Here is a 27342-nt window from a genome sequence, read left to right on the forward strand (position 1 = left end):
GACATTTAAGACTGCATACTTTCGAGTTTATCCTTCTCCATTTTGTTGGTAAATTTTGAATGTATATTATGCGCTATTCTATCGCATATCCGTTATATTAAAGAATCTATCACATGCATATTGGAATACCACATGCATATTGAAATTGTTAAGTTGTCTAATATGTTACAATGTCCCTTTAACCTCTGTTCTCCAATGCTACTGATAACGACTCGATCACAAGACGCAATCAATTGGGTTAAACTCGGAGATAGATATTTGTCTTGTTATATAAATGTCAGGTACAACGTCTGAAATAAAGTTCGATGGCAAACGCCTTGTTATGAATACAAAAAAATATTTGCGAATTACGATCCGTGATAAGAAAAATAAAACTAAGCACGCACACTGAAATATGCATTAATATAAGAGTGACTCAGCTTTTGGCATTGACGTTACAGTATCAGTAAAAGAAGAAAACATGGCGAAAACATTTGGATTGTTTCTGCTGTATGTATGTCTGTTGACTGTTCAAATAACTATCAACATGGCGACCGCTCAACAGTTTGGTGAGTACATTTTAATCATCATCATCATCATCATCATCATCATCATCATCATCATCATCATCATCATCATCATGATCGTCGTCGTCGTTGTTGTTGTTGTTGTTGCCGTCGTCTTTGTTGCCGCCTCATTCTTAGTAGTCGTAATTATCAAAATGAAAAAAAATGAAAAAAATAAATAATAATTATAATAATAATAATAATAATAATAATAATAATAATAATAATAATAATAATAATAATCCTCATGAGAATCATTCTCAACATCAACCTCCTCTTCACTATCAACATTATCATGATAATCCTCATCATCAATAAATATTATAAATGTTCATATCATTATAATATTCTTCATGTTTCCGACTTCTGCATAGATCATGAGAACACGTTTAAGCATGATGCGACTTTATTAATTGCATTGCCATCATGCTTGCTAAAGTGCATATACAATGGGAAACTTTTTATTATTAATTGTTTGTAATCTCAAAATGAAACATTCGACAAGACGCGGCTGTATGGTGTGACAAACTTCGATATCTTATCTTGGGCGTTGACGTTGACATAGTTGATCAGAATGACGATCTAATTCAAACGCAGTCTGATTTGAGAAACAAAGACGACGTTTTTATCTCTGAACTTCCTATAACAGTTAGAGTCTTAATCGGCATTATATAGTGTTCGACATGGTATGCCAATTACCCGGAAGAAATAACTTTACCAACATTCAAACATCGTGAACAATGAAGATAAAGTATCATTTTTGTGATCGAAGATATATGTAATAATTATAGATGATACAAATAACCTTAAGCAAATATCATCTTCATGGTTATTCTCAACCATAAGAAATGCGTTTTTACATAGTCCACGGAATGAAAACTGCATGGTTGTTCAAAATATCATGTCCGCACAAACCAGAATTTAACTTAATCAACTCTGTTGTATAGCATGTTTATTCCATCATTTAATGGAATTATCCTTCAAAAACAAATTTCAATTGTAAATTGCTTTATCCTGTTTACGTTCACTTTCAAAAGACGTATGAGAATAAAATGTTATTTCCAAAAATAAGCATTATCAACTGTTTTATTTGTTAAAAAAAACTCGCGTGTATTGTTCACATAAGAATACCGGATACGCATATCATATATCTATATTATATACAAATAATACACATTTTACATATAGTATAAACATTTAATTGACACTTATAAACAGTGCAGCATCCCTTTAACAACTCGATCACGAGACGTCGTCTTCTTAGTTTTAATATTGATAGACATTTGTCATATCGGCATATTTTGACAGCGAAGCGGTTGTGTGAAACTGTCGACATGCAGGACACATTGCAAAAGTTGTGCCTTATTAAAGGAGAAAAATATATGTGATACTCGAGCTATGAAATAAGATTATTAGTTGACCGCCGGTAATTGTCACGCAAATTAGTGTTTGTAAACCTAGGCATAGTACAGAATTTAAGTTTGTATTGGTTTATATGTGCTCATATTGTAAAATACATTTTGTTAAAGATTCTGGTGTGGAATTGAACAAAACAATCGACGTAGCGTTAAAATGCTTTGAAATTATTCCATACACGCGTTTTTTTATGATTAAGTGGAGTTATATGCATAACCTTTTGCATCTCAACAAACGAACCATCGAAAAAAAAACATTGACATTCTTACATAATGCTTATGATTATACACAAACATTAACCTCTTACTCATAGACTTATCTATTTTGAAACGAATTGGTTATGACTATTTGGCCTTGTACATACACAGGCATAAATTCAAAATCCCAATAACATGTATATCATAGTTGGCACATATGACGTGTAAATACACTTGCTTGACCAGTTGATAGGTACAGAACTATTGATAAGCAATGGTGTGTGCAATTTTTATGGGTAACTTTAGTCCTTGGTTCTTCCGACGCTCATTATCATAAAGATGTTCCTAAAGTCAACAAACATGATTGCCACACTGAGGCCCACGAAAGGTGCGGCGGTTTTGTTAATCTGTCCGCCAAATACAATTAAGGAACCTTAATTATACATATATATTTGATATTGAAAAGTAAGAAGAGCTTGCGCGTACATTGAATTTATTTGATAAAATCGTGACGATCGACGACAATTTTAGGCGGCATCCAATAAGGTCGTTGTGAACTTAGGATTTATTATTCAAATTAGCCTTTTTGTCGGTATGGCGTTTTTAACTATATCGTGTTTTTTTTTCATAAAATATGCATCGTTTGAGGACAATTCAACTTTGATTCATCAGGATGAATATATCAGTTATCAGCTTTGGTTATTCACCCGGCCTACAAACGACATTTCTATCAGGAAAATCCGCACGTTTATTTTTCTTGACGAATATTTCCTCTATCAAAATACTTGATGAAATTCATGCATTTCAAAAGGAAAGGCACGATGATAAAGACAACTATTGATAAGCAACCGGCGTTGTGTGTGCAGTTTTAATGGATAACTCTAGTCCTTGGCTCTTCAGACGCTCATTATCATAAAGATGTTCCTTAAGTCAACAAGCATGATTGCCACAAACCTCTAGAGCTGATTACTTTGTTCACAATAATCGAGAACAAAACTTATCACATATATTATTTACTTAACAATGAAGAGTTAAGTGTATGCGGAACACGTCAAAGAAAGAATTTGCTACATAAATATTTTGCAAAAATGTCGTTTTATTGGTTTAAAAAAATGATATTCAAATGGCAATTAATTAAAAGTTCATAACGAAAAAATATATGACATTTTTAGAACAAAGACAACATTTTCTCTCTATTAAATTATCAATACCCCGACTGAATAATGAATTTAGATTTAAGAATAATATTTGTTATGTTTCATTTACATTTGACTGGATTGATCCACAGGACACAATCAGTCGTATGTTTAATGGTAAATTGACGTTAAAACACGCGGAAGAAAAAGGGATGATAGGGATGTATTTTGCACATATCAAAGTATTTTACTCGCACCACTTGGAGTCCGAGAAAAATAAACAAAGAATAAATTAATTAATTGAAATAAGGTTTGTTATTATAATTGCATTAATTTGGTTTATTTAATGTGATAACATCATGACTCTGCAAGTTTGATTGCCGACTTTTATCAATTACACGACAGGTAATAACAATTTATCCGAATTAACAATGTAATGTGATACACATTGACTAAGACGTTACCGTGTCAACGTAAGCTATAAAGGATCCAAACCTTATGGTCACTCATATGTATTGATTTTAGTGGATGAGTCGCAACTTAAATGTGTAATGGAGCTCAAATAGTCCTTTTTATCGGTCTGGATAACTGTGTTACGCGTTTGAAAAGGTGGTTCTTCATGTACACATCATGCCCATCATTCCATGGGATATTAAGAAAAGAAGCAAATACACTAAACAGGACTTGTATTAACAAGCAAATAGTTAGATTCAAGTGTAAGAATAAAGATTATTCTAAAAAACTTATTGTTCAAAATAGTCTTTATTGTTGAGTCTAACTTAACATTTGACACCTGTACACCATTCTTCATATAGAACAGTGTGCTTATGACATAAGCACCATTTATTGCATGCATCTATTCAAACTCTGAAGTACGATTTCTTGGGTCGAAGTCTATTCTCAATACATTAGTCTAAGAATGAGCTGGTGAATTCATTAATAGAGGTACAGAAAACTTGAATAAAACATCGGTAGAAAACAAGTATGTTTATATAAAGATACTTTGTCAAATAGACTGTTTTCAAAACATGTAATTAGTTACTAACATATCTTGATAACATTTATACTTATGCATGTATCATAACGCTATTTGCCCAGCCTAATATTTATTTAGTTAAACAATATATTAAACCTATTTAAACTTACACACAAAAGACCAAAACATGCAAATTAGTTCATAAATAATATGAGAAATTAAACATAAAAAACTACACAACTACAATATACACAAAGTATTTCAGCCATACTTATGAGCATGATTTTAAGAACAACACACACACTGTAATTCGTTTTTGATTCAATCTGTTTATGTTTCGCTTGAATAAAGCAAATACTTAAACAAGTGACGCTCTGGAGTTTGTTCTTGAACAGAACCATTATTTTGGTGCTGTTGGAAAGATCACAAACACGACATTCGACTTAGGATCTATCTCGGGATCCGAAAGCCGCAAACCAGAATCATCCATTTAGCAATTTATCTTTGCGTTACTGAATTAAATAAGGAGAACAAACGCTGAACCTTTCCATAATATGTTTATTAATAATTATCAATTATTATACATTATCACGGCATTAAGCCTTTGAGGACGTGATAATATCAGCATACATAACAAATGTTCGGACTATCTCAAATAGTACTCACATCGTTTTTATCTAATCAAAGCAATCGTAGGAAAATCAGTAGTATAAATGTACACTTGGTCATACAACATAAAAGAAAGATATCGTTACTTGAGAATGGGTACTCGCCTTCGATGAAGTGATCGTGAGATAGTTATATTAAAGCTGGAAGAGTGATCAAGATGTTCAAACCTCAACATAGCAAATGAATATGATGGCCCGGTTGTAAACGAGAACATGTCCGTGCCTAGAACATGGTTCTAGCATAAACTATTGAATCATACTTTAAGCATTAATTTATGCCAAGACAAGTTCTTGAAATGTTAACTGTTTGCTGGCATGAACATTATAGAATCCCAAAAATCGTCATTACGAGTGCAATGTAAGCGTTATAGGCTATAATGGTACATTTTTTTATATATTTGACATAGGTATTTTGAAGTATATTATAGACATTATCATGTGGTTTGATATCGTTATAAAAGGTAGTTTTCACGACTCAACATAATTCTGTAATGTGAGATAATTTGACTAATCAGACGTTTGCACATAATTCAATATGTCGCGTAATTACACATCGTTCGTGGATAACACACAGTAACAACCAAAGTTCATTTCTGTTTTCATCGAGATTTATTTCTGTTAAATAATTTCTAACACAACGCTTCTAATGCTCATGAAGTACAATTTTACAGCGCGGAGGCCGACATGGTCGCCCCGTCAAGATAACGTGACTTCTCTACTCGATTGTCAAACTTGGACTCTAGAATTCCTTCTTACAACAAAGCACAGCATTTTATTCCAAGGTACATGAACATAAAATTTAGATATTTCCTATCTCATTCTTGGTTGGTTAACCGTTCTATTCCCCCAATTTTCTAAACCCACCCCTTCGAATAACCCTTGTTAATTGGATGGATCGCTTATGCACCTACCACATGTCACAACAGAAGAGTGCAATACACAATTATCACTTTGGGAACAGGAGACCTCATTTCATTTGCATACTTGATCATACAAACAGATGCTCTCTAGGGACAACCCACATTGGTAATATAAAACCTAACACTTCTATAATTGATTATGCAAACCCCGATACACATTCGATACATATTAAATCCGAACTTGTATCGTTATGTATCTTGGGAAATTTGAATTACCTTTATATAATTTTCATATCTGAATTATGCATTGGTTTGAAGTAATGTCGACCTACGAGCCAAATTGTTAACAGATGTTCCCAATAATTGAACTACATTGGAGAAATGAAACCAAAATCCATAATAAATTTTTCAAACTTCATTACATACCCCACCCGAAGACATCTGTTATGTTAATTCCTTAATACCCTCAACATACAGCTACTTTACAAGATGAACTCTCAAATAGTTTGACCACTTTAAACTTTTAACTTCTGTTTACATATAAGATAGAAATATTGATGTAAATAACCTTTCAATATTTTCTTACATCATAGTAATTATAACCGTTACTAATTAATTACTCAAACATATTATTAAAATATTTCCCTATTATTAAATCTATCTGTACTTAAATTTCTATCATAACAATAAACAATATGCCTACACTGTTATGTTTCACAACCCTCCCTCTTATTTGGAATTTTTTGTATTTTATGATACAAAAAAATCTTTGAAATTTAATTATCGAATTTCGAAGTACTTGAAAACATAATTCATATAAACACATCTATGATGGGAAATATGCGGATAACAATAATATTTTTCTTTACAAGCGTCTCGGCTGAAATATATATATCAGTTATTGTTATACAATGTCAATGTCAATCTGGATGTATTGGAGCACATCATCTGTTGATCGTTGTTCTTCAGTACATCTGTTGTCGTCCATGTAGTATTGAAGTTGCGGCTCACGGCGAATGAAGTCGCTTGAAGTCGAACCGGTTACTGCCGTCGCGGAGATTAAGATCGATCCGTCTTCAAGTCGTGTAGGCGAATCAGGTCTATCCCTGTTGCTGTGATGATTAATATAAGCCGATCGTCAAATCGTCCTTGGGGATACGCGTGCGTTTGGTGTTCCTGATCTTATTTCTGCTGTTCATATTGCGTCATCTATTTTCGTTTCCGTTGTTGTTGTATTTTCGTTGTTGGTTCCAGCGTCTTCTTCTTTTCTCTCGGGACATTAAGATCTTCTATTGGCCATAATGCTCACAAGGTATTAACTATAGCAGTGTTCCCTTTGATGTCTTAAGCCTCGGAAGTACCATTCCGAATACTTTATCTACGCATGTTAAACAGGTGAACGGCTGCATCTAACTCTATAGTGTTTAACGTCACAAGTATTTTGTCCAGTGTTGCGTCACTTGTTGTCCTTTGAAAACTTCTGGCGTTGGGTCTTCTTTTAGCGATAGAACCATGTGTTCACTTTGGGAGTAAACCCAATGATGTTCCATGCTGATCACGTTGTTTATTCTTCAATTCATTGTGAAAGGCGTTGTCTCGCGAAGTCGCTCTTCTTTGGCGTAGTCTTCAAATCTCAAGTTTTCATCTGCGTTGTGTTGATATAAATATCAGTTGTTCGAAATCATGGCAAACATTTATACACATCCCCTTAAGTTACTCTTAAATACAGTCATGACAACTTACTAGAAAGTCTTAGTAAACACAACCTTTATTACAGCGATTACTATCGTAACACTCCCTTAAACATTACATAACAGCTCGATATTTTATGTACGTGCTACCAGTAAATTTGTGACAGGTATGCGCTACTTTATTTACCTAGGGTATTGCACATTAAACTGACGAATCGCGTTCGTATCTTAAAATAAAAAATCTCCTGTGTACCATTATAGTTTATGAATTTTTCTATCGACATATGAACCTACACGCTCTTAAATACGCGCGTTGGTCTAGACAATTGTGTAAATTTTGATGAAAAGGGCAGACTTTTTATATATGCATTCATAATACAAGAACATTTATCGGTATACTTCAAAATTCAGGTTTTTTTCTCCAAATCAAACTATTCAAAGAATTCTTATGCAACATCGCATCTTCTGTCCATAAGGTAATATGCTTCAATGACACAGGGATAAATTCTCTAAATCATGAGGATGCTACGGTTATTAGAACCTCGGGCTCGGTATGTCCGAACGCTGATCAGTCAGCCATGCTCATAAAATATAATTGTAGCCTTAGGCAAGGGTAGCCGATTTATCGTAGATCCGTGCATCCTTAAACTATAAGGTACATTTATATTAGAAATTTAATGCGTACCTATCGTTAGATTTCAACTGCGCTATACGCGACAGATCACATTAAATTCATGCTTAAAATTACTGAAGACCGTGAATATTACCGATATCCTACATATATTCGCAATCAACACAATGACGTATATACATATTTACATAAAAAAAAATTTAGTGTCTGCCCTATTCATATTCGCAATTAACATTTCCGTTCATATTTATACACTTTCATTCCTTCTTAATTTTGTCCTTATTATTTCAAATTCTTTGCATATCTTTTTCAAATGTTATTGTCCTATTTTATTTTATTTAACAAATCGGAAAACTATTTTTAAATTGTCAAATAAATTTATTTATTCGTCAACTAACATTTTCTTTATCATTCTAATAAACAAAACCCGCCATATTTTCTTTATTAAATTAATAAACAAAACTGTCTTTAATAATCTATTTTCCTAATTTCTTAATTCTGCGAATGTAAAATTATAAGTAAATTATTTAAATATTTGTATATGTGTGCCTTCTTCGAGTTTTTCTATTATATTTATAAATAAAACCATCCACAAATTTTCTTTATTAACATAATGAACAAAACTTTTTTAAATATTATTATTTCTTCGTACGTTTTTATTTAATGAATATTTACAAAAATGCCAACAATTTAAAAATGTATTTGTATTATGCAAAGATGTGTCCGTGCATACTTCTATATTCTAATAATACAAAAATTATATAAAATGCTTTAAATACTCTCAATTATATGTGCGCCTCTAATTTCAGTATTTCTATAACTCATAAAATTATGTTAATTTCAAACACTTTCTTATTCATTCATTTTATTCTCAATTTACTGATATTTAAGAAAAGTTACTGATCAATGAAAAACTGTATTGATTTTCATAGTTGCATGATTTCTCCGTACATGATTAATTATTTCTTTAACCCCTTACTACGTAAAATTCATTAAAACAATTCTTAAAAATTTCCTTGTCATGACGCCTTTTACTTTTTATTTCTTACTTGTTAAAACTTGAAATAAACCCCTGTTTGCCATAATTTATGAAAACACTGACCGTTTTCCATGTCGCTTTGTTATTTTTTGTTCCATTGGCCAAGTGATGTCCGTAAAGTGTTCTGTGTACTCCGTTTTCCAATGTTTTTTAATGTTCATCCTGATCACGGCACCATAAAAGTACTGTGTCGCGTAATTACACATCGTTCGTGGATAACACACAGTAACAACCAAAGTTCATTTCTGTTTTCATCGAGATTTATTTCTGTTAAATAATTTCTAACACAACGCTTCTAATGTTCATAAAGTACAATTTTACAGCGCGGCGGCCGACATGGCCGCCCCGTCAAGAAAACGTGACTTCTCTACTCGATTGTCAAACTAGGACTCTAGAATTCCTTCTTACAACAAAGCACAGCATTTTATTCCAAGGTACATGAACATAAAATTTAGATATTTCCTATCTCATTCTTGGTTGGTGAACCGTTCTCTTCCCCCAATTTTCTAAACCCACCCCTTCGAATAACCCTTGTTGATTGGATGGATCGCTTATGTACCATCCACTTATCACAACAGAAGAGTGCAATACACAATTATCACTTTGGGAACAGGAGACCTCATTTCATTTGCATACTTGATCATACAAACAGATGCTCTCTATGGACAACCCACATTGGTAATATGAAACCTAACACTTCTATAATTGATTGTGCAAACCCCGATACACATTCGATACATATTCAATCCGAACGTGTATCGTTATGTATCTTGGGAAATTTGAATTACCTTTATATAATTATCATATCTGAATTATGTATTGGTTTGAAGTAATGTCGACCTACGAGCCAAATTGTTAACAGATGTTCCCGATAATTGAACTACATTGGAGAAATGAAACCATACTTCCATAATCAATTTTTCAAACTTCATTACATACCCCATCCGAAGACATCTGATCTGTTAATTCCTAAATACCCGCAACATACAGCTACTTTACAAGATGAACTCTCAAATAGTTTGACCACTTTAAACTTTTAACTTCTGTTTACATATAAGATAGAAATATTGATGTAAATAACCTTTCAATATTTTCTTACATCATAGTAATTATAACCGTTACTAATTAATTACTCAAACATATTATTAAAATATTTCCCTATTATTAAATCTATCTGTACTTAAATTTCTATCATAAGAATAAACAATATGCATACACCGTTATGTCACAAATACAAGGGATTGAAATAAAAATATTTGTTTAGAATTCAGCAGTATATACTATTATGGGAAACAAAATGTGTGCTGTAGAAGAGAAATGCATATGTTTGAAAAAAATATGTTAGATTTATTTAATCCAGGCGAATTAAAACAAAATGTTTTAATTATATTTTTTTCAATTACATTTAAGATATTGCACCAGCACTCTGCCTTTCAACCGATATATTATTCGCGTACAAGAGTCGATGAGTTTTTCTAAGACGAAAAAAAATTACCGTGGATTAAGCATTTCCCTAGATCTCTGAAATCTGTAAATAAATACTTTTTCATCGAGATCGTTTGCTATAGACATAACAATAAGAAACAATTCTTGTGCGCACGTGCTCCTTTAAATTAATGTTATCGGCATGCTCATTTAAATGACCTCACAATCCAATGAGTTTGTTAAAAGGGGGTACGTATGTTCACAAATATTGTTTCAGACAAATATAAGCGAAGAGATCCAATATTGATCAGGAGATTCCGCGATGTCCTTTTTATGAAACGTGCTAAGTTTTCGAAACAGACAACAAATTCGGGTATTTTGCTTTTACCCGTGAAGACAAATCAATTGGGCTTTAAACAGGTTCATTTTCATGACACTTATAAACACACACAAGTATTTTGTTCGTCGTTTTCCTTGGTCAAGTCTGTTCTTGTTAGGAATTGGTTACTTGTCATCGATCAAAACTCGTTTTGAAGAAGTCCTACACCGATTTTTTTGTATATGAACGCAACATATCCACTATAGTGTTACTCGACGTATTTTCAAAATTATCCTGGAAAAGCGTTACAAACACGTATTTATCTAACTGAATAATGGTTATTCGTTAATGAACCAATAATCGTTACATGTTTTCTTAATCGTAAAAAAAATACTAAAAATTAAAGTTAATTAGATAAAAGTACGGGGACATACTTTGGTTCTTCACATACTCAGGGTGCAGGATCAACGGGGTTTTCAGGTGTTTACACACAGGCTGAAAAGAATGTAAACACACCGTTAAGAACTTGATTTTTGCAAATATATCAAATTTTTGAAATACCGTTGCAAAAATCTTGCAGTTTGTGTCCATATTTAGACTAAAGAATAAATCGTTGAATACGTTTGAAATCGGTGCCAAAATGTCACGCACAAAGTCACATGATCCAGCACCCTAATAATGCAGGCACAGGCGCGGATGGACCATAGACAAAACGAAATATACACACACACATTCACACACACGTACGCACACGCGCACCCACGCACCCACGCACACACTCACACACAAAACCCGTTTGTATGATTGCTGTTAATTTATTTTATTTCAGGCTCAACAACCAACCTCTGTGAAAAATTTCTTACCGATAAGAATCTCATTCCGCTTATCACCGAAACAAAGGATGCAGCAACCCCGTGCGCATGCGCGGAGTATGATATGGCGCAGGACGCCATATTTGAAAAGGTCGGGACTTGCTATGAGGAATGGCTGTTAAATGATGGTGTCAAGCAGAGATGCTGTTACAGGTGCAGAAATCCAAAACACGAAACGCGAACTTTTCAGTGCTGGTTTTCACATCTTACTTTCTTTTAGATAAAGATTTCATTCATATATTTTATCCAAATGAACATCTTATTTACTACGTACATGTATATATAGTCATGTGTTTACTTTAGGTATGGACGTTACATTTAACAAAAGGCTATAACTTGAACTTTATTTACAATGTACCCATGGTGCAAATAGGCTTTACGGCACATAAATAAAGTATTCATTTGACTATATGACTGATATGAAGCGGGCGTATATCAAAGTTTTAAGCGTTTTTAGCTGTTAAATGTTTGTAGTTACACTTATCAACATTGTTCGTTCCTACTTACAGAACTTTAAAAGTAAACAAACAATTTCAAATCAGTTATGTCTGTGTGTTGTAAATATCTAATATTATGTAGCGAAAATGGCAAATTGCTGACTGGATACAGTGATAATCGGTTTGGTATTCCTGGTGGAATAGGATTTCCAATGAATGAAATCCACGACAGCTGTTGTAACAATTACAGCCAATCAAGGTGCAATGCGTTTTACGAAATCACTCAAAAAGATGATTGTCAGCGGCACCAGGATCATCTCTCAGGTAAATTACATTAGATACATAAACATTTCAGTTTTTATGTCCCCCACCACTACAGTGGGGGACATATTGTTTTTGCCCTGTCGGTTGGTTTGTTTGTTTGTTTGTTTGCCCCAACTTCAACATTTTGCAATAACTTTTGCAATATTAAAGATAGCAACTTCATATCTGGCATGCATGTGTATCTCATGGAGCTGCACATTTTGAGTGGTGAAAGGTCAAGGTCAAGGTCATCCTTCAAGGTCAAAGGTCAAAAATAATCAAAGCGGCGCAGAAGGGGACATAGTGTTTCTGACGAACACATTTCTTGTTTTCGATATTTTTCATTGAACTTGTTTACAAATTTTCACTATAAAAAGTCATTTTATATGTTAAGTAAAGAAATTATCACATTCGGAATATGTATTTTAATGATAAATGCAAGAAAATCTAAAACGATATTCTGCAGATTCGAATCCGGAAACTCTAAAAGCAGCAGACGGATATTTATTACTTAACGTGTATTTTATATGGTATGTTAATAATACAAGTTTGTTTTCCAAATTATCGACGATAAGCGCTACAACCGCTTTATTATTGTTTATCAGGGAAGAGTAATTGTAACATTTTTAATTAAGGAGTGTAACTTTGCTTGAATGAATAAAATACATAATATTTTGGACGATAGTCATTTTGCCAAACTCGGAACAAGTCAGTTTATTCAAAGAGCCTAGATCACAATCTAACAATATTTTTAACAAGCCTGCGTGCGTCTTCTCCCAAATCACAAGGTCGCGGTCATCGGCGCTACTTACATAAGCGTAAACGCTCAAGTTGATGAGTCGTTTGTTCATCAATCACTTTTGCGCATCATGCTTTAAGCCTCTATAACGCTCAAAATCAACGAAAACTTCGTAAAGAATTTCGTAAAATAAAGTTAACACCTAAACAATCAGTGTTCCTTATTGCAATAACCACAATTTCAACGCTAGATGTGGTGTGATTACATAGATTTTTGTAGATACAAAATGCTCGTTTTTATTTATTTGTGACACAATTAATTCCATTTTAATTTCCCGCGAATATATCTATTCATACGACACACGAACACTAAAATGGTACCATGTTAGTGTTCATGTGTCGTATGAATAGATATTGTTGGTGGAAATTGAAATGGAATAAAATATGCAAAACAATAATAAAAACAAGTATTTTCTATCTACAAACATCTATTTTACCAGACCACATCTGGCGTTGAAATTTCGGCAACTGCCATGAGAAACAATGGTTTTTAATTTTTCAGCTTAATTTTACGAAATATTGTACGAAATTTTCGTTGATTTTGAGTAGTAATGTTACTTTAAAATCTACTTTCAACTTTTGTAAGTTACCAATTCCCGCCGATATAAGAAAAGTGTCTTGATGGAGGACGTGCGAGTCACCGTGCGTTGCGACAGTCACAAGTCGAACGTTGATTAAAGACACATACGGTTACCGCAACGACGGTAGACGCATGCTTACAAACATAGATCGCGTCCTCTTTTGATTAAACTGTTGAAGTATAAAAGTGGACAGATATGAAGGTAGAATCAATAAAACGAACGCAATGCTGTGCATATTATAGAGATCGTCAACGCTAGCGTCGTAATGATGTGTTCGAGTGCATTCCAGGAGAGAAAGTTGGCCGCTGCTTCGCCAATTCGAGACATAATGTTTCATACGAAAGTCATTGCACTTCTCAGCGAGCGTATATCGTTTGTTCAAATGAGTCTGGAAAAACTTACGGATTGATCGACGGCAATTATTGCTATTATCGGTTTTCAACGCAGTGGCCTTTTTAAACATGAACTGGAATGACCTTAGTATATGTGCATATCCAGTCTTATTGGGGTGTAACATTTACAGTTACAAAATTGCAGTCAAATCAAAGGGGCGGAACTACCTGCCAATATGAGCATATACACTCTAAGAGAAGTGTTCGTGTTAAGTTAAATCAAATTCATCTAATTCGGCTCCGTTGTTTTTTTTTCAATTAAATATAGCCCTTTGAATTATGATAATACCTCTCCACGTTTGGCGTCGGGCACTAATGATCCTAATCGGATGCAACTTCAAATGTAACACCCTATAATGGTGGTTATAGGAATATTTCCCGATTGTTTCGCTCTAGTTTTTAATGTTTTTGCTCGTATATTCATAATATGACATATATTGTACATATTTCGTTTCTGTCTCATAACACATTATCTTATTACCCAAGTTTATGTCATTTTATATGAATAATCATTAACATATCATCATGTGTGCTGTGGGAGATAAATTATTATATATGTTCTTTATTTTCAAGCTTATTCGTGGGGTGATCCAGTTATCGAAACCGTCAGCAATACTGCATTTTCTTTCAACGGACACGGAGAATATGTTTTCCTTAAATCGAATAATACGTAAGATTAAATTACTTAAAATCTTGTTAAACAACCATTAACGTATAATATATTAATTATATATCAATTATCTATTGTTTGCATAATTTTCGTGAAGTTATTTAAAGACGATGGCTAAAAAAACGCTTTAAAAACAAAATTAAATGACGTTGGAAATAACAAACTTTTATACAATTTTGAATCGGACTCTACGTATTTAAATTTAAATTATGTGTTAATTCTTTCCTGCGGAAATGTTTATTGTTTCACTTACTTATAAGGTGTAATAAAACCGTTTCGATGGTTCATAATGCAAGTTGTATTCTGAAGAAGATTAAATACGCATCAACATGCGTGGTTAAATAGAATACACGTGGAAGTTTTCAATACAGAACTAATGATAATGTTCGACCTGTCCGAAACGTCGTCAATATAGCTTGCTATTATTTTTCGCCGTGTAAGAGCAACTCTCAACATTCAAAACTCAAACATTATATTCAATTACATACTGTCTAACTGTTAACTAACCTATGCACATTAACATTATATTGGGTTTAGTTTATTTAATTAAGCTATATCATGTGTTACAGACTTGAAATTCAGGCTCGTACAGATTACCTTATAGCCAATTCAACTGATTCGACTATTTTTACTGCTTTTGTGTTTACGGTAAGTTTTTTAGCAAACGATTATTAAAGAGTTATGTTTCGTTAGTGTGGAGGGGGACTGAAATACAAGACCAATAGACAAATATTTTAGGCGTTTTCTTGAGAAAACAGTTTTAGAAGATTTATGACTTATCATCGTGTATTATATATTTTACCTGCCTTTGATTTTCTCGGTAAAAAATCACTCATAGTCCCTGCTTATTGCAGTAACCATTCCGTTGGAAAGCAATTTACCTTCATGTGGAACCATGTTTCTTCCGAAACTTCCTTATAAGCTAATTCTTATTAATATCAGATGTGCATAAACTGTTTCAAAGTATTGATTAACGCTTGTCGAATAATTTTGTGTGTGAAAACCTCAGTTTAAATTAAAATGATTTTGAGGTTGTGGATATTAACTGTTTTAGTTAATTCCAATAGTATTTACATAATCAAGATACAAAATATTTGTATTCGTTTTCTAGACTTACCCACAAAGGCAGTCGATCCATGTCATATTTAACAGAACCAGTATGAATCTGAACCTGTACGATAACAAAGGTAACCTCAAGACAAACACTTCCTCAACGTGTAATCCCCGCCAACCACTTATGACGGAAGCATACTATGTATTCTGCTCAAATACAACATCTGCCTTGGGGTTCAAAATTACTCCCCAAGTTAAGCTATCGAATATAAATGCGGTAAGTTGTACTTTTTTTCCTTTTTTTTTTGTTGAGCTATTGTCATTATGATGTTCCGTGCTCTTTTGCATTTAAAACATTAGGAAGTGTTTAATCTTTTCGCAAATTGGCATTATGCATTGAACTTCGGAGGCAACGATGCCATTATTCAAATGATTTTATTTCCATAGTAATTGCTTCTGTTTACAATACGTTCTTTTTACTTACTTTATTATTGATTGTTTTTCCCAATCATTAAAGATAGCACTGAACTAACTCATTATAATGATGAACCATTTCAATATTTAACATCAATACATTATTAAATACGCTTCGATGCAGAGTTACATATTTACGTCGAAAATCAAGCCGTATGAGTTCAAATTAGTTTTAAGGGATGTTACAATTACATTATCGAGTTCGAATTAGTTATAAGGAATGTAACAATTACATTTTCGGAACTCGCGACAGATGATGTCTTGACCAAGAGGCCGATCTTTCAATACTCGAAACGATTTGAAATACCGACGTCAACAGGATATCTGCATCTCAATTCAGACAAACCGAAAAAGATTCTGAAAACAAAGAAACACAAAAAACAACGAAATCATGAATACCCTCGTGAAAAATAAGGGGACATTGTCTTGCATATTGCATATTATAGTATTATTAAAGTCGAATGCTTACGGACATATTTGCAAATTGGCTGAACACGGTTGTTACTTCGTCGACCAGTGACTTAGAAATGCAACAAGTGGATCGTCGAGGGAAAACATATTCGCAAATATTTTACCTTGAATTATTACCTTTACTGTGTGTAATATGAATTATACTATTATATACAACTCTTATACATAGAATAATTATCGTATCCGATATAATACATCCGTGCGGCCTTCAAATGTCAAAAGTACTGCGACCTTGGACTTGACAGTTTTAATTAAACTTAAATTGTATCCATTGTTTTTTATATATATAAAAAAATGATCTTACACAGTTTACACAACATATACAATGCTATTTAAACATTGTGACTAGTACTCTGAAAACTTAAAGGCCCTCTTCATTGACATTTTACCTGACCCTTTCTATAAAGATAAAGATGAGTACATGTATTATGCTTGAAGCACAACTTGGTCAAAGTTTAAATTGAAACACGGTTAAGGCCTTTCATGGGCCCGTATTTGCAAACATACAACATAAAAAAAAACGAGAGCCATTGTATCCGTGTTTTGACCATATTATTATACCGCAACATATTAATAACGATAAATATATGATTATGCAATCAACCTTATGACTATACATTTTAATTCATAAATGAAAACCCGCCGATGAAGAAAGCATGGACATGTGTGTTAGAATTAAAAGCTTTATATTTATTATTTGTTAAATTGATAATTTTTAATCATCAATTTTTATGAGCACTTGTTTCCAGAAAAAGGACACAATAAAATGTCATTTTTAACAATATGTATACATAACTTATCTTTGTGTTTATATTTTGCAGCTTGTTACCATCGACAAAGAATTCATGAATATTAAAATTACGTACTCGAAAGAACTCGCAAACATGACAGGGTTGGCAGGAAATGTACAAGACGGATTTTACGTCTTGCCTAATGGCACGAAATACTCCGTTAATAGCAGCGAGTCTTTAATGTTCGAATACGGAGAGATCTGTAAGTATCCAGCATTATGATGTGCTTTTTTGTTTAATGTGTCGTATGTAGATTTCAATATATGACCAACGGACTGCTTTTCCAGTATCAATCATTTAAAAGAGTTATATCTGATGGAGGCATTTTAATGAGTCACACCCAAGATGTATTTCGATAAAATATACCGTAAATGTTACGCCTATATTTAATATGCAGAAAAATAAAGCATCACGAAAGAATGATGCTTACCTGTTCTTTAAAGGGGCCTTTTCCCAGATTTTTCCATGTATTGAAGCTTGTCATTAAAAGCCTTATATTGTTAAATGAAAACATTTGATCTAAATAGCCCCAGTAAAAAACACAAGAATAAAATTAAAGATAGAAAAAAGTAACCCTCAAATGGGCTCAAACCACTGACCCCTGGAGTAAAAGTCAATGTACATTTGCAAATAAGTCATATAGAAGTATCTATGTCAATATATATGTCAAATACTATAAATGATGCCTCCACAATTACTTTGCAAGATGATGATACAAGCAAAAATGTGTATGAAAGGCATTTAACTCTTCAAAAGTATCACACAAGTGAATGCACATGCCAGTATTGATAAACAGTTTGTATGTTCATTATTATTTTAAACAATGTAAATAAAATGTGACTAAACATCAAACGCCTATCATGCTCGTTACTTCTAAATTCGAAAATGTTCATTTTTACTTTTGCTATAACACATACAATCCTACACAACTGTTGTTGTAATAATTGTGTTCGCCCTTGAGTGTTGTTTTATATGCATATGATTAAAAGTGTCCAAAGTCAGATTCACAAAAAAAGCTTATTCGTATTTGCATATAACCTTGTGCATATCAAAAACATCTATATGAAAAGTGTCTAAATATCGAGAATATCTATAACAAAAATGTCTTAAAATCAAATACCACGCTGTTTTTGCTCTAAATATTAACAATTACCTTTGTTCAGTGAGTTCATGCTTCACTTGAGATACTTTATCACGACAAAAGATAAGATCGACTGTTTATATGATAACGTGTAACACTTAACACATTTATCTGTGCAGGGTCTCTCAGGAACGATCCAGCCTCGTCCAATTTCTGGTACAATCTCACTGGAGGAGACTTCAATTTTTACAACAACAAATCGAGGCCTCGCTTCCTTGAAAATTTATTAGACAAACTCGAAGAGTTGTTTAAGGACTGCAATAAGTCTATGATATCTGCGTTTAAAAATACTTGCCAGAATTCCTGGGATAATCAAACCAATAAGGAATGCATGCTCACCATTGCAAGGACTTGCAATACAACACTTGGGAAAGCCATTCATGAGCAGGTTGAGAGACAACGATACGAACTCCAGAGGAAGTGTATGGTCCTTTGATTGTATATGTTATAATAATGTTAACTATTTTTAAACGTTAGCTTCATACTAATTTATATAATTTAAATTATCATAAATGGAAATTTGGTAGCTTGTTAAGACTGTTATAGTGTTGAAGTAACTGATTCCTACTGTACTCGCTTAATAGTGATACAATTACTTTGTTATTGTTGTACTACAAAAATATGAATATGTGTACTTTTAATTAATATCAGATCTATGTTTACATTAGATCTAATGTAATGAAGTTAAAACTAGGCATATATAGATATGAATTAACTTACTTTATTATTCACTTTACAGCTTTGACCTAATGATATTTTATTATAGCAAACAAACCACCTACTTTTATGGCATCAATGCCCAATGAAACGACGCTGATTTATAAGGGCAACAGCTCATGGATCATAAATTTATTAGATCATGTACAGGACGAAAATAGGACAGGTCTACGATTTGAAGTGGCACCGAACTTAGACGAAATTAAAATAGGTAGTGCATATTTTAGTAAAGGAACCAAATATTATGTACGAATATTAAGCAAGGATAAAGCGTATTACTGATTAGTTCACATCAATCACGCTAAGCTAACGATTTCCGTCACTGTAAGAACTATAGATATAAGTTGTTATGCATTAATTCTTATTTTTTATTTTATAAGTCCCCTACCGGTGAAACCGGAGAGGACTTATGGTTTGCAATCTATGTGTCGGTGAGTCTGTGAGTCCGTATGTCACAGTTTTCTGGATCCTGCGATAACTTTAAAAGTTCTTCATATTTTTTCATGAAATTTAAAACATGCATAGGTGGCAATATGGAGATTATGTACGTCATTTTATTTTGTTCCTACGTCAGTCAGGAATTCTGGTTGTTATGGCAGCAAATAAACTAGAAATATTGCTGAAAATAAAGGAGTTTCACCGGCAGGGGACTTTTATTGCTTGGCAATAGTCTTGTTGAATCTGTTTTTAAAGTCTCATTATGAGTGAAATGTGGTTATGCCCCCGGACCGAAAGATCGAGGGCATATTGTTTTTGGCCTGTCTGTCTGTCTGTCATTCATTCATTCATTGTATGTGTGTGTCCCAAAACGTTAACCTTTGTTAAAGTTTTGCAATAACTTTTGCATTATTGAAGATAGCATCTTGATATTTGGCGTGTGTATCTCATGGAGCTGCACATTTTGAGTGGTTAAAGGTCAATGTCAAGGTCATCCTTCAAGGTCAAAGGTCTAATATATGGCTTCAAAGCTGCGCAATAGGGGGCATTGCGTTTCTGACAAACACATCTCTTGTTTAACTTTACCATTATATTTTTACTTTAAGTCTTCGTTTTAATGTATTTGTATATCCATTTATTATATTATAATTATTACAGAATTAAACATAATTAAATACTAATGAACGATGTACAAATGTTGTTCGAATAATTTTCGCGTCAATCAAAATTACGTTCACCATAAAAAATATTTATTTGACGAACCTTATTATCATAAATAACATATATTTTTTACACTCCTGTCAACGTGTCGTCCTTATGTTTTCTTATTTAAAAAACGCAAAAGTGTAAAGAAACTCTGCAACCTTCGTCTTGAATATTTTAAAAACCCACTACGTATCAAATTTTATATAATATCACAACACTAAATTATAACTAAATGTGATATAAATAACAGACGTAGATACTCATAAGTTAGTGTCGCGGCTAATTAATTAGTATCTAGCTAGGCAAATAGATTTAACTGAGGGGCCGATAAAACATTATTGTGTACACCGAAATTAGCTTAAATTGTCACGTGTCACTGCGCGATGAATATAATATATCGTTCATCATACCTTTAGAACAAGTGTATTATGAACAAATTATGATAAGCACACAATCCATTAACAATTTGATTGCTGTGAAAATTCGAAAGCACTATGCGAAAGCATTGACTATGGCTGAATTGCATTCCAAAATTAAAACTGTATGTTACTTATAACTAAATGTGTGTGTATATGGCCACCTTAATGTGAGTCGTTGATATTGCTGCTGAAAACGTCGACAATAATACAACTTCCAGTCAAAAATAAACGTAAAATGTTGTCAAACACTCACCGATATCTGTGATTAACACGTTATAAATCTCATTTAGTCGCTTTTAATTCCGAATATACATAACAATTCAATACGAAGAAATTGGGGTGAATGTCATTTTCGTCCAAAAAATCCGAAGAATAAAGGATTCTCAGACATTCCAAGCTGTCAACCCTTTATATTGTTTTACCAATTCTCGGCGAAATTAGTAATTTAAAAATATCATTATTATGTCAATACATATTAATCCAGAAGGACTTATTCCCGTTAATATTCATATATAGATGCAATTAGGATATTTTTAAGGTGCAAAAAATGAAATAAAGATAAAAATAAGTATACACGTATTGTTATCTCCACTCGGAAAATCAGAAAACTAATCTCTAGTCTTTCTAGGAATTTAAAACAGGCATAAGTAAAAACCAAACTTTGAGCACACATGTTTTTTGCGATGTACCTAATATAAATAAACATTTTTTTTTCACCAAAAGACAACTTTCAAGCTGAACTTGCAAATGCACCCATATTTGCCACACATAAATTTGCCTTAACCAGTAGAGAATTTTAGATGTTCTTTTTAACTCAAAATCTCCTATTGCATATACATCTTTAATAAACTGCTTTCAAGAATGAAATCATTTGTAAATGAAAGAACACAACATCATTTGTGTATGAAACAAATCGGATCCGATCTAGTTCATATTTCTCAGTCCATATTGCTATCGTAAGCTACTATATTCATATCTATAAAGTTTTTATTATGAAAGCGATGGATTTGTGTACAAGCAACTCATGGCCAATCAAGAAATATGTTTAAAAGTATATCGATAAATATTAGATATCTATCTCCTCACCGAGGAAACTTTAAATCAAGACTTAAACGTATATGACCACTATCCTGTTTTGAATATGGCCGAATGTTTTACGCCCATACTCGGTAAACGTGTGCACTGACGACCGTTTAAGAAATATGGCGAAATGACTAGGCAGTCGTTACGGTTCTTAATGATAAGGTAATTTTTGGGCATGTGATCTGAATCGGAAAAATGCCTTATTTGTTTATAACCACATAGAACAAACAAATGCAGTTGATACATGTCAAGTTTGCGCCTCCTATACTTGACCAGCTGCTATAAAAGCATAATTGTTTATAAGCTTTTGTTCTGGCACTGGCAATCAATAGGCGGAAGTTGTGGAATGAGTGCTATAAACTATAGAATACATCAGCTTTGCAAAAGGATTAGATAAAAAGATAAAACTAACGTTACATTAATACAAAACCCATTTGATGAAATGTCCAAAACATGTCTATTGCTGTTTTCACAGTTGGTGGCGTTTTTAACTGGACAGTAGGGACAGCGTTACGGCGAATGAACCTCAGTGACAATTCAATACGATTCGTAGTGTATGATCAATTCAACATGACAGACACACACAGTGTCCGTATACGGTATTGCGGTTGCGAAGATCCAAGTGACTGTGAATTCCAGAACGACGATGATGGTGAGTTATTTTTCGGCATACCGAAGACACTTTACAATTCAATGTTTCAGTTAGTAACACTTGCAGTCTATACTATATTGTTGTTGCATGTGTTGTTGTCGTATTTGTTAAAGAAGTTATTGTTTTAGAAACAGCAGCAGCACAATCATTTTCAGCCGATTTGATTATAAACATTTTCAGATGTGCGTCCGTAATGTGTTTTTAATATATACCCTCATATTACCTTCACAGACAGGTAAACAAATAATCCGAAATATTATCCGATTAAAAATTTAACAAGGGAAATACAGATAGATACACTAATTGTCCAAGCGTAGGACTTGATAAATACTTTTTATATTGAATATGTGTAAATATACAAACAATTTATATATGGGGAAAAATAATGCATTGAGAGACTTTGTCGGAAACTTCTTGTTTTGTCTGTTTTTCAATTGTGTAATGCAAATTGCAGATGACGAAGAATGTAAGTATTCGTTCCATAGTCAGGTTCATGTATATATCAATATTATATCCCATGCAAAAGCACACATTGATTTTGTGAGACGTTTTACACAATAATTTATGTGATTCATGTACGTACATCGAATATGAAATATTTCAAAATTTATCATACACGTACGAATGTGCTTGCTTTATGTGGTTCATCGATACATGTATGTAAATGGTCATTTTTGTTATGAGCATGTACAGACTATAAATAATCACGTTATTATTAACCGTATTAATGAATATAATATTCAGCCATTTAGATATATTGTTATCACATATTTATTCGATTCGTTGATAATTTGAAAATATATTGGTAATCATTTCAGCATGAATACATGAAAACTTGTATATACATTTTGGCACATTTGTATTCGTCCGAATAAATGATACATGTATGTTTTAAAACGCATGTATATCAGCCTAGTATTACATGTATTCGTTTTATTATTTCAATTAGATGGACAATTTTTGTTAAGCAATTATTTTCTACAATGGCGTTAAAAATGCTTACATTTACTGGGTGGAATCGAATTTATGTTGTTGGAATAATACACTACTTGTTTAATTTGTCTTATTTATTGTTGCAAGCAATGTGCCAGTTAGTTTTGCAAGCGTTAACCATTGATGTTCATGATGTTTTATCGTGTTCTTGTAGGTGATAGTGTATGGATTTAGTTGGATGACGAGAGTGCATTATATTATTGTGTTAAGGTTTGCCACATTTCTGTTTTATTGATGTATACCTCGTTTCAGACAATGCCGAATGCAAATGTCGGAATCGTTTTGTGGAAGGATTGTTTTGCGACCATAAAAGAGACCCGTGTTCTGAATACGTTTGCTACAAAAACGACACTTGCAACAAAACCTATTAGGGGGATGGGAGTCCATGTGATGTGTGTCCTCTTGGGTTTTATGAAGAAAATCTTGGAACGAACCAGAGTTGTCGTGGTATGGAAACATAATTTATTCATTTCGCAAGGAGAAAAGTAGAACACATTTGAGCATCAAAATTAAGTATTAACACAATTTTTAATACGATATTGAGGTTCCCATGCGATTTAATAACTATCGATCATCAATGGTCATAGTAATACACGCTAAGATAAACAAAATGTCTTAATTCTGTAGGGGTGCATTGCAACGAAACTTTGAAATGGAATACAGTTTTGACGCAATGGAATTATTGTTGTCTTTAATACAAATTTAAGTATTCATGTAGTCGTGAATACTGTAACTAACATTTACATACAATGGAACATGAATATAAATTGTATAAGTCAGTGTTTTAGTGAATGGTAATCTTAGTCGGTGTGTATTTTTTAAATATTCTGTTTATTTTATGGTTTACAAAAAGTACGATATACATGTTCAGCTATAAATTAACACTGCTGATTTTGAAACTGATTGCTCCAATTAATTTTCGAATTTACTTTAAAAAAATGGATAGCATATGCATATTAATCAATTTAAATTAGAATTAATTTTGAATTCACTTTGCTTTTAAACTTGAATAAAACTGAAATACCTTTATTTGTACAGACCTGAACGAGTGCAACGATACCCGCATTCACAACTGCGAACAAGAGTGTATTAACGACGTAGGATCCTATCACTGCGCGTGCAAGAATGGATATCTGCTTAACAATGACAACTTCACGTGTGCAGGTCTGTATTGTATTCAATTTGTTGCAGTATCTAATTATAAAGCAAAGCCTTGCAATATGGTTTATATCAATTCAGTTTAATAAAATTATTTTTAAAAAGTTGTTCCGAATATCGTGTAATACCAAATGATCGCCCCATTGTTTTATCCTGTTCAATTCGCATCTGTTTATGTTTTGTATTAACATTGTTACTATTTATTTTTCTTTCAATAAAATATGCCATTGATATACCTTACGTATACATTGCATATACCTCGGTGAAAGTAAAATATGCTTTTTTTAAAGTCATGTTTAATGTTTAATGAATACAACTATTAACAATTTTGTTAGACGTGGACGAGTGTGTGCTAGGCAACTATTCCTGCCCTAATCCTCATGAGGAATGCGTGAATCTGTCGGGAACATATACATGCGGGTGTGCGTCCGGATACAGAATGTTCAACACGACTTCCTTCTGTGTGAAACTAGGTGCGATCATCTTAATCATTATGTCATATTGTTGACATATTTTTCCGGTATTTAGTAATTTAAGTTTATATAATATGTCGTGTGTTTTCCTTAAATGTACTGCATTTTAAAATGTGATATTATTATTTAGCGTTCAGTAAGTGATGTGCATAATATACCGCTCATACAAAGTTGTGTTAAAATGTTACACATGTTGTACACTTGAACCAAAGATTGTCAGCAACATAACGTGTCCATTTTATTTCATGTTATATATAAGTTATATACAAATCGTCTAAAACTCGTATATAAGACACGTATATGGACACGTAAGGTTTTGCAGTTTCATTACTTATTTACATTTACATAACGAACTATTTAATCTCGGTGCGCATCAAATCTGCTAGGCTAAATGTACAGTATTCCACTCGTTAAAAAGTCGTGTAAATAAATAAACTAGTCTTTACTACATTCGAAAAAACAAAAACAGATGTTTGGTCCGCAGTTTCATTGATAAGGAATTATAATTTAACCAAAATTATCGCCTTAAAAGCTCTTCTCAGTGTGTATGATTTTGTAATTTAAAATTTAAAATAATCCTAGAAATAATAATGAAACATTCTAAACTTGCATATGCATTAAATAAACATAATATGCTGCATTTTAGGATCTCTAGATTACCCTATATATATATATATATATATATTATATATATATATATGTGTGTATATATATATCTGATAAATCGAGAGCTTGTAAAATGCGTCAAATTATTTGATGCTTGAATATATCTTCTTCCATAGTTTCGATAATAACGGTGTCTTTTATAATGTATTATTGTTCATATTAGAACTGATGTACCCTTTTGCTTCCTAGTATTAAGTACGTTTTTTGTATAATATATTGAAGTATGCGACTTGCTACCAGTGTTGAGGAATTTTGGGAAATCATTTAGATAACCAATAACTTTTTTTAAACGTGTATCTAGTAAGAAACTAATGTGCAATATAACTTGCATATGTATATAATTGAAGTTCATCATTCCCATACACACACACTGTTAACAAAAAGTATATGTGCATATATTATACTTCTGTATTATGCTTATTAGACTTCATATTCTAAATGTTTTAATATCGTTGTATTGAACATAATATAAGTTATATCATACATTGTATATACGTAAGATTTAATTAATTACAGAAACAATAACCTCAACTTACAAAGAATAAACACGTGTGGTAACTGTCTGACAGTATCTGTGATTTGTTTTGAGAGTTGAAATCTGATTATATTCACATAAGGGTAAATTTTTTTAATGAATTACACGTTTCATTATTTTAAAGTTAATAAACATTATACATGAGTGTCTTAAATTCTAAACAATTTTTAATAAAGACAGTATATAAATAGGTGTCACGTATAGAGCTTTTACCAAATGAACATGGCTTACTGTTGCGGTTTACGTACTAATTTCCAGAACACGAAACAACGATGATGTTTTACACATGGTTCATTTATTATTGATATTTATGTTAATAATTATATACTGCGACCTGTTCCATATATTTGCTTTTGAACGTTTTTAGAACTTCTAGTAGATAGTTGCCAATCAACAAGAAGACAGTTGTCAAGCAAGGATTGATTTGGCCAATGATGAGCTAAATCTCAACAAAATAGCCATGTTTTCATATATCAAGTTTAATTTGCTTTGTTAACATCGTTCAAACATATATGTATGTTTGTATTGCTGATAATAAAACATACGGAAACGTTATAAAAAAAATATGAAATACGTTACGGAAGATTTTTGTAAAATTTATATTTTAATAACTTTAT

The 27342-nt window shown here is 32.5% G+C and overlaps 2 protein-coding genes across 5 annotated transcripts in view; one reads left to right on the top strand and one right to left on the bottom strand.

Annotated features, from left to right (window-relative positions):
- The window catches only part of LOC127845395 (uncharacterized), a 232783-nt gene that overhangs the window by 66761 nt on the left and 138680 nt on the right, over positions 1 to 27342 (bottom strand). The window lies entirely within an intron of this gene.
- LOC127845398 (mucin-like protein) lies at positions 239 to 25409 on the top strand. Its single transcript, XM_052376281.1, has 13 exons — positions 239 to 548; positions 11733 to 11928; positions 12355 to 12536; positions 14860 to 14956; positions 15526 to 15604; positions 16068 to 16286; positions 17776 to 17947; positions 19006 to 19308; positions 19653 to 19814; positions 22724 to 22900; positions 24146 to 24340; positions 24932 to 25057; positions 25387 to 25409. The coding sequence occupies exons 1-11, from the start codon at positions 461 to 463 to the stop codon at positions 24262 to 24264; spliced, it is 1794 nt and encodes a 597-aa protein (XP_052232241.1). The 5' UTR covers positions 239 to 460; the 3' UTR covers positions 24265 to 24340; positions 24932 to 25057; positions 25387 to 25409.

Source organism: Dreissena polymorpha, chromosome 9 (assembly GCF_020536995.1).
Source record: "Dreissena polymorpha isolate Duluth1 chromosome 9, UMN_Dpol_1.0, whole genome shotgun sequence".
Lineage (NCBI taxonomy): Eukaryota > Metazoa > Mollusca > Bivalvia > Myida > Dreissenidae > Dreissena > Dreissena polymorpha.

Coding starts and splice junctions, on each gene's coding strand:
- LOC127845398 (XM_052376281.1), top strand. CDS start 461: ATGGCGAAAACATTTGGATTGTTTCTGCTGTATGTATGTCTGTTGACT. Junction 11,929..12,354: donor AAGCAGAGATGCTGTTACAG/GTGCAGAAATCC, acceptor AATATTATGTAG/CGAAAATGGCAAATTGCTGA. Junction 19,309..19,652: donor ATACGAACTCCAGAGGAAGT/GTATGGTCCTTT, acceptor ATTTTATTATAG/CAAACAAACCACCTACTTTT.